Here is a 9,826-nt window from a genome sequence, read left to right as displayed (position 1 = left end):
GAATTACTTCTTATTTGTTTTTATTTCTTTTAGCCTATTTGCTCTTCAAATTCCACCTTAGCCCTACTAATTCCTTCTTACATACTGCCTGCTGTAGTTTATGCTCCTTTATTTTGGTTCCACTAGTGTTGGATTTCCATTTTCTGAAGAAAATCTGTGGCTTGAATAACCTCTTTAGCCTTGCCATTTACCCGTAGGAGTTTACATCTTGCCCTCCTGTTTCCCTTTTTTTGTATAAAGGAGTGCATGCATTCAGAGACTCTATTATTATTTCCTTATTTCTAAAAATTTTAAAGTCTGTACTTTTGACTGTAGAAGTTTTGACTAACTTCCTTGTTTCTTAAAAAAAAATCCCTGTTTCTAAATGTTAGTGTCACCATGCTAGTTTTTATCCTTTTCCAAGGATGTTGAATGTATTGAATTTCTGGTTACTGTTACGGAGTGGCTCAGCTATAATCAGAAATAGTATTTACCATTTATATAGAAGCTTACATGTTCAAAATGCTATACGAACAGAGACTAATAAATACAGTTCCCAGAGAGACAGGTAAGTAAGTCATATCTGCATTTTACAGATTAAGAAACTGAGGCAAAGAGGTGTGATTTTTCCAAGATCACACAGTGAATCATTTTGAGGGTGGAATAACAGCTGTGGCTTCTTTAAGGTTGTGAAGGGGAAGTACAAAGCACTAGGTTAAAGATATGCTAGTTAAAAAAAAATGTAAAAACCTCGTCTTCACTTTTCTCTTCCTTATTAGGGGAACTATTACAAAGCCTGTAAATATTTCAATCAGGCTTTTGAGGCAGCAAACACTCTAACTGACTTGCCCGTGGTGGATGAAACTAAGGTTTATTATGGCATCGCAAAAGCTCATAACATGATGGTGGCAGTTAACAGTCATACAGACGCTGCAGATCACGTCAGCATTGAGTACCTGCTGGCATGGAAGGAGAACAGAAGTGACATGTGCACTGACCCTTTTACAGTTGGTAAGACATTGGTTATGAAACGCATTAGTGCTGCATTGTCCTTAATGGTTAAGTCATTTTTCTTGTAGAGTTTTATTAAATTATTTGCTGAGCTTAATCCTATTGGATTACCCTTGTACTGTATGGAGGTTGGATGTGCACTTCGTTGTGCACTTATTTTAAAAATTTTATTAAAAGAGATTTAAACAATACATAGAAAAGAAACAGATAGTGGTAATCTATTTCAAATGCTAACTCTAACATTCACAATGCTATTTTTCAAATCATCACAATTACAGGCAAATGAGTGATGTGTCAGTTTAATCAAATGATGATGAGCTGAAACTTAAAAAATCTTCTCCTGTAGTCTGTTTTTACAAGAACAAGGTTAATATAAACTCTCTTATTAAGAATAAGAAATACTTTCTTAGTTCTCCCTAGCATGGTGGACTGCTTATAACCCTGAGCACTCAAGCACATTTTTGGCATCTTTGCCCACACCACTGATATCACTTGACCAAAGGAACTTAAAAAAAGAGCTTTTCCCCATTTCCCTAGTGTAATTTCTTGTATCAAATAGGTAAATGTGGGTGAAGTAAGATGGATCTTTCCTTCACTGTTTACATTTTCTTAAGTTTTTCTTATTTCCTTCTGTCTTCTTTAATGAAAGGAAGAATGATAATACAGTACTAGCTGTCTAGTTCCTTGTTCTCTAGTAATCTCAGTTAGGCATTAAAGCATTAATGCTATTTTCCTGAGGATAAGCCTACTGTGTATTCTCAGGAAATAATTTCCTCTGTGAATTCCAGTGCTTGGGAGAATATGCATCTGGAATAATCTAGGAAGGAATGGCATTTGTGGCAAACTGCATAATACTCCCTTGCAGTAAATGTTTGGATCTGCAAAAATGCCATTTACAAAGGAAAGTGCCTCAATTTCTTTTTTACTCCCATAGGCAAAGGATCATTTTGTCTGTGTTTTCTTGTTTGTCCTCCTTTTCCCTTTAATAGAATTAGGACAGCTAAGTGTAGTTTCTACTGTAATTTTCATATGAAAATAATTGGTTAGGAGTTTTCTTGCTGAAGATTTTGGCAGCTGAATTGGAGACAGCTGGGTGTTGATACCTGGGAAAGCATGGGAGGCAACTTAGAATTGTGGGATGCTATGATATAATTGGATATTTCTGCTCAAATGACCACTAGTGAAAGAGTTAACAATTAAATTATCATTAGGTTTGAGTTCCATATGTCACTGAGATGATTATGGCAGTTCACACTTCTGAGCTATGTTAAGGATGTCTGCAGATCCAAGAAGGCAACAGCATATCTATTTACACTTGGGTCACGTATTCAAAGTTATAAAGCAACTATGTGAGATAGATGCGGGGGAAGGGGGGGTAAAGTTAAAGCTTAGCCCTGGTCTATACAACGGGGTTAGGTCGAATTTAGCCGCCTTAGGTCGATTTAAAAATGACTGCGTCCACACAACCAACCCCATTCTGTCAACCTAAAGGGTTTTTAAAATTGACTTCTGTACTCCTCCCCGATGAAGGGAGTAGTGCAAAAATTGACCTTGCTGGGTCAAATTTGGGGTAGTGAGGACACAAATTGACGGTATTGGCTTCCAGGAGCTATCTCAGAGTGCTTCATTGTGACCGTTCTGGACAGCACTTGGAACTCCAATGCACTAGCCAGGTACACAGGAAAAGGCCCAGGAACTTTCAAATTTCCTGTTAGGTCAGCGTGGCGAACTCAGCAGCACAGATGACCATGCAGTCTACCCTGAATCATAGAGCATAGACTGTTTCTACGCTCCCCCTATCATCTCCGTCCCTGAGGTTATTGCAGATTAGAAGGTGAAAAAAATGCACTCGCGATGACGTGTTTTCCAAGCTCATGCAGTCCTCCTGCACTGATAGGGCACAGCTTAATGTATGATGGCATTCAGTGGCAGAGACCAGGAAATAATTAAGTGAGCACGAAGAGCAGAGGCAGGACGCAACGCTGAGGCTAATGGGGGAGCAAACAGACATGATGAAGCATCTGTTGGGGGGAGCAAACAGACATGATGAAGGGTCTGTTGGAGCAGCAGGAAAGCCAACAAGAGCACAGACCCCCGCTGCATCCACTGTATAACAGCCTACCCTCCTCCCCATGTTCTATAGCCTCCTCATCCAGACGCCCAAGAACGCAGCAGGGGAGGCTCTGGGCACCCAGCCACTCCACTCCAGAGGATGACCCAAGCAACAGAAGGCTGTCACTCAAACAGTTTGATTTTTAGTGTGGCTACAATAAGCAATGTGGCCTTGACCTTCCCTCCTCCCTCACCCCACCTCGGCTACCTTGTCGGTTATCTCTTCTTTTTTTTTAATTCATAAAGAAAGAATGCATGGTTTCAAAACAATAGTTACTTTATTTCGAAGGGGGAGGGTGGTTGGCTTACAGGGAATTAAAATCAACAGAGGGGACGGGTTTGCATCAAGGAGAAATACAAACAACTGTTGCACCGAAACCTGGCCAGTCATGAAACTGGTTTTCAAAGCCTCTCTGATGTGCAGCACGCCTTGCTGTGCTCTTCTAATTGCCCTGGTGTCTGGCTGCTCAAAATTGGATGCCAGGCTATTTGCCTCAACCTCCCATCCCACCATAAACGTTTCCCCCTTACTCTCACAGATATTATGTAGCACAGCAAGCAGCAATAACAATGGGAATATTGGTTGCGCTAAGGTCTGACCAACAGAGCCAGCGAGCTTTTAAACGTCCAAAGGCACATTCTACCACCATTCTGCACTTGCTCAGCCTATATTTGAACTGCTCCTTACTACTGTCCATGCTTCATGAGCCATGAGAGCAAGGGGTAGGCTGGGGGAGGTGCGACCACACGGTGCTGCCGGCTGGGAGAGCAGCGTGAGGCAGAAGCCTGCAGCTCACAGGACAGCAGAGTTGCAGCAGAAGTGGTGGAGCCGGACACCATGCCATGGAGGTTGCTAGGAGCTGGGCAGGGAAGACGTTCCCAGAACCCCTGGCCAAGCTATATGTCCGACGAGGATGCTACCAGTCCTATTGCATGGTCTGCTGCAACAGCAGTGGTGACTGTGAGCTGAGCAGGCTCCATGCTTGCCGTGGTATGACGTCTGCATGGGCAACCCAGGAAAAAAAAGCACGAAACGATTGTCTGCTGTTGCTTTCACAGAGGGAGGGGTGACTGACGACATGTACCCAAAACCAGCTGTGACAATGTTTTTTCCCCATCAGGCATTGGGAGCTTGACCCAGAATTCCAATGGGCAGTGGAGACTACGGGAACTGTGGGATAGCTACCCACAGTGCACCCCTTTGTAAGTCGATGCTAGCCACAGTAGTGAGGACGCACTCCACCGACTTAATGCACTTAGTGTGGACATACGCAATGGACTGTATAAAATCGAATTCTAAAAGTCGACTTCTATAAAATCAACCTAATTTCGTAGTGTAGACATACCCTTAGATTCTTTAGCACAATTGTATGGCAAGGAGTGAGCAAATAGGAGATTCTGCTGCAAACTCTATGGAATTGAGAATGTTCAAGGCACTGATTACATTAGAAAATTTCTGACTCCAAAGGGAAAAGGTCTTTGTTCTGTACTGAACAAGTTTGTTTCAAGGTTCAGTTTTTGTATGGTGACACTGCTAGCCACTATGTCTTATCAATTCACAGGACTGGTTTAGTGCTCCCAGCCTGAGAGGCATTCTTCCACATTTCGTTCACTACACAAAGTTTGCTTCCTGCTCAGGAATCAAAGTCCATCTTTACCCAGACATAGAAATTAACATTCATAGGGACCAGTCTAGATGCTTCAGTGGTTACTGCCTTTTAGCTCCACAAGAAATATTAAACATTCAAAGAAATATTGCTTCTATAAATCTTCAGTCAGGTGTGGGGAGGGGAAAGGATAATTTTTTTTTAGGTCTCCTGGCTTCTTGCATTGATGGGAATACATTACACATGCTGATTATAAGAAACCTACAGTCTTGGTTGAGTGCAAATGGCAAACCAGAGGTCAGCAGTTGATCATCATTCAATGCAAGATTCCCTCATCTGATGGAAAGTGTCTTCAAACATTCTTTAGGATTTTTTTTCCCCTAAATGTCTCCAGAAGTGGTGATAGGCATTTGGGCTGTACTGGAGAGTTCTCGAGAATAATATTTTGTATAAAGCCAGAGAAACCCAGAGTTTGCATCAGAGTATTGTAACTTAGTGCAGTGTGCCTGGCATTAAGAGCTGTGTTCATGTATTTGGCAATTGATTCACAACTCAGTATACTCAGATACAGTAGTATAAACTCAGATGTACAACTCAAAAGCCATGTATTATCTCAACCATTTGGGGCAGGACTCTCACTTAAACGGTATTATGAAGACAGAGCCTTGTGGGACTGATGCATCCTTCATAACTTTCTTACAAAAAAAAAAGGAGTACTTGTGGCATCTTAGAGACTAACAAATTTATTTGAGCATAAGCTTTCATGAGCAACAGCTCACTTCATCGGATGCATTCAGTGGAAAATACAGTGGGGAGATTTATATACACACACAGAGAACATGAAACAATGGGTTTTATCATACACACTGTAAGGAGAGTGATCACTTAAGATGAGCTATTACCAGCGGGGTGGGGGGAAGGAGGAAAACCTTTTGTGGTGATAATCAAGGTAGGCCATTTCCAGCAGTTAACAAGAACGTCTGAGGAACAGTGGGGGGTGGGGTGGGGGAGAGAAAAAACATGGGGAAATAGTTTTACTTTGTGTAATGGTCCATCCACTCTCAGTTTCTATTCAAGCCTAAGTTAATTGTATCCAGTTTGCAAATTAATTCCAATTCAGCAGTCTTTCGTTGGAGTCTGTTTTTGAAGCTTTTTTGTTGAAGGATAGCCACTCTCAGGTCTGTAATCGAGTGACCAGAGAGATTGAAGTGTTCTCCGACTGGTTTTTGAATGTTATAATTCTTGACGTCTGATTTGTGTCCATTTTTTCTTTTACGTAGAGACTGTCCAGTTTGACCAATGTACATGGCAGAGGGGCATTGCTGGCACATGATGGCATATATCACATTGGTAGATGCGCAGGTGAACGATCCTCTGATAGTGTGGCTGATGTGATTAGGCCCTATCACTCTCACAGATCTTGGGAAACAGGCCAGTCCTTGCTTACAGACAGCCCCCAAACCTGAAGCAAATACTCACCAGCAACCGCACACCACACAACAGAACCACTAACCCAGGAACCTATCCTTGCAACAAAGCCCATTGCCAACTTTGTCCACATATCTATTCAGGGGACACCATCATAGGGCTTATGATGAGCTTATGTTCAAATAAATTTGTTAATGTCTAAGGTACCACAAGTACTCCTTTTCTTTTTTGCAAATACAGACTAACACGGCTGCTACTCTGAAACTTTCTTACAGCTATTCATCTGATAGGGGGAAGCTAGTCTCCTGCAGACAATCTAAAAACTTTACAATCAGCTCAAGTGCTCTTTGAAGACAGCAGTGCTGTAGCACTCCAGTGTAGATCTGCTTAGCTACAAGGTCAAGCACAAGAAAATGCACGGTAGGAAACAATTCTGCGTCTTTATAATGATGGACTGAATGATCTAATAGATCTTTTCCACATATAGATTCTATAACATCAAAAGTCCTTGGGATTGGTAGGACCTGGTAGGCATCCAGGTTCCCTCTAGACTTAAGTCACAACCAGTTATTTTCCTTCCCTCAATTCCACATATTTCCACAGTCAAGAGAAAGGTATTTGCTTAGCATCAGTGAGAGTTTGCTCAATTCTGATCTTCCAATCTCCTGACCGTGCCATTAGACCCAGCTTGCTTTCTTCCTCTTTCACCAGGCCTTTCATCTTACAGGTAAGGTCAGATTCCCCAGGGAGATCCAGACTTATTCCATCTGAGAGTATGCATCTTGGCACCTCTTAATGTGGCTCTTCAATGCTGTGACAATGTGGGTTAGTTTCCAGTGGAATGCAGGAAGTCTGCTACAAAAACGGTATTTGAATGGAAGAGGAAGAACTCCATAATGAGAGTTCACAACAGCAACATAGATATCTTGTCTTTGCCAACTCCTCAGACTGAGACTGTTTACCTAAAAATTGTCAGGTCTTGTTTTGGCTGCTTTTAAGGGTCAACTAAAAGTGATAGTAGCCAATCATTTTATAGTATGGAAACCAGTAATTTGGGTTTATTGAACTTGTTTTTGGAATTCTCTGAACTTCTGATCTGTGTTTACCATCTGGCTTGGGACCCTCCGCCTTCCTAAATGTAGAACTTGGTGCTATCAAGATGTCAGGGAACAGATACTGAGGTGCAGAGCAGACACTTCGTATATACCACCAACAGAATATGAGTGTACAACTGGTGTAAGTGGTCTCTAGAGGAACACCCTAGTGTAGAAGAATCTTCCAGTAGCACAGATCTATGTTAATGACTTCTTTTACAATTCTCTGACACCCATTTAAGGAGATGGTCTACGGGTCCGTTCAGAGTAGGGTGACCAGACAGCAAGTGTGAAAAATCAGGGTTGGGGGGTAATAGGAGCCTATATAAGAAAAAGACCCAAAAATCAGGACTGTCTCTATAAAATCAGGACATCTGGTCATCCTAGTTCAGAGACTATCCAAGTGGATTAGACTGTATCCATTATGATCCAGTAGATGTCAAACATCAATGGTTTTTTTTCTTTCTATGAGGTTTGCCCGGTGATACCTTTAAATAGTGTAAGTGTTTGTTTTGTTTCAGAGTAGCAGCCGTGTTAGTCTGTATTCGCAAAAAGAAAAGGAGTACTTGTGGCACCTTAGAGACTAACAAATTTATTAGAGCATAAGCTTTCGTGAGCTACAGATGAAGTGAGCTGTAGCTCACGAAAGCTTATGCTCTAATAAATTTGTTAGTCTCTAAGGTGCCACAAGTACTCCTTTTGTTTGTTTTGTGTGAGCCTTATATCCCCACTTCTCATGCACCCATTGGTAACAAGCTTTCAGATAGAAGTAAACAGAATATGATTTGAAAACTCCATTCGAATCATAGAATTTAAAAACTCCTTTACTCCTTTGCAAGTGTGGTATGAGAAACAAGTTCGACCTTCTTGAATCCCTTTCCTTCAAGCTTCTCTGGCCAATTCACACTATGCTGCTTTAATGTCAAAATTACCACTCTAGTTCCAGCAAGCTCCAGGGCATCCTGTGACTACTGCATATTTAGCAGCTCTTCCAGTGCTGTATTCTTTTTCTCATTAATGTCTCCAGGCTTACTCTCATGATACCCAGACTACATCCAAGAAAACATCATGTCATGCTGTCAACACAATCTGTAGCATTCTCCGCATTTTTCTTGCCAAATCGGTATATGGTGCTGGCATTACATTTTTGAATATCTTTGTGTGGCAAAGCAATAGTTTTGGCATGAATTCAGTATTAAGACTCACCAGCTTTCTGTTTCAAGCATTGACATCTTCCTATCTTCTAACTGTAATATCTATACACTGATGAATTTTCAGTTGTCACTTTATTTTGGAAATTTCTTCTGTGCTAATAAGATAGTATCTTCTAATTAATGTTGCAAACAGATCAGATTGATACTCTGCAAAACTATTCTCAGTCAAATTAAGGATAAGAGAGTTAAAGATATCATTTAGTGGCCTTCCTTATCCACATAGAAATATAATACAAGGAAGCAGGGGTGCAGTGAGCCCTTTAAAAGCATGTTGTAAGTTTCCATTTCCAACTGTTTTGTATGCATCATTATAGCTAAAAATTAATAGCTTCTGTATTCTTGAGTGAACTCATTAGTTGGGCTGTTCACAAACTATGACACTTAAACTCAAGAATTTCCAGATTACCCTTTCCTTTCTTCCCTGTCCTCTACACTTTCAATCTGTATTCATTTTCTTCATCAGTTATTTCAAGAACCCAACAAGATGAACTGTCAATTACTGCACTTTCCTCAAAATTAATGAATAAAATGGATACTTTGACCAAAGTTTCATGGACAATAGAGATGGGATTGTCCGAGAACAGAAACATGTTTCCTTCATTAGTATATCAATATCCTTTGCTTGCTTGGCCTTAATTTCTGACCCAAGCAGTAACAAAGTTATTTAATGCCATCCTAATTTCCAAGTGTGTCTTTACTAACCTTTAACAGAGGCATATATAAGAAGTTATTAATACAAGATGGCAGCAAAAAGACACTCAGATCTACATCTGATCCATGTTAAAGCCCAAGAAGTAATCCATGTATCACAGAGTCCTTCTCACACTACCCTATGAGCAGCACTGCCTAGTCTGTTTTTTGTGGATTCCTATTCACAGACACACACAGTCTGTTTCTTCTTACACCACAGGTACCTTTAATCCTCAGTTTCCAAACATGGCGGGACATAACACCGGTATATAGCAGGAGGAGCTTTCACACAGCTTTCTCTCCTCCATCTGAGCTCTCCCTTTACTTTCTGTTCCTCCCAATTCTGTAACCTCCCATTACTAAGCCAATTATCTCATTAGCCCAACAATTGCCACCAACTTTCAGTAACTCCACTAGGAACAGGTTGGTTTATTTCAAATAAGCCTGTAGCATCCTCTGTGACCAGGATGCTACAACTAGCACTCTGTCACATAGCTTCCCCTCCCTCATTTCAATTGAGACCTTTTTTGGCTTTTCTAGTCTGAGCCCTACCCTCTTTACAGGTCTGGGGTTCTGTTGGGGTTTCCTGGGCCTCTCAGACTGGCCTTCCAAGGGCTGCTGGTGAGGGTCTCCTGCCTTCCGTCCACAAGAAGTAAACTCAGAGAATGGAGATTTCCACCTTGTGTCCATC

The 9,826-nt window shown here is 41.2% G+C and overlaps 1 protein-coding gene across 1 annotated transcript in view; it reads left to right on the top strand.

The window, feature by feature from the left end:
• The window catches only part of TTC29 (tetratricopeptide repeat domain 29), a 200,322-nt gene that overhangs the window by 118,438 nt on the left and 72,058 nt on the right, over positions 1-9,826 (top strand). Inside the window, exon 10 of the mRNA XM_038401085.1 lies at positions 759-990. Coding sequence (XP_038257013.1) covers positions 759-990 — 232 coding nt within the window. The remainder of the gene's footprint in view (positions 1-758; positions 991-9,826) is intronic.

This window comes from Dermochelys coriacea, chromosome 4 (genome assembly GCF_009764565.3).
Source record: "Dermochelys coriacea isolate rDerCor1 chromosome 4, rDerCor1.pri.v4, whole genome shotgun sequence".
NCBI lineage: Eukaryota > Metazoa > Chordata > Testudines > Dermochelyidae > Dermochelys > Dermochelys coriacea.
Note: the sequence above shows the minus strand (reverse complement) of the source record. Positions and strands in the feature narration are given on the sequence as shown.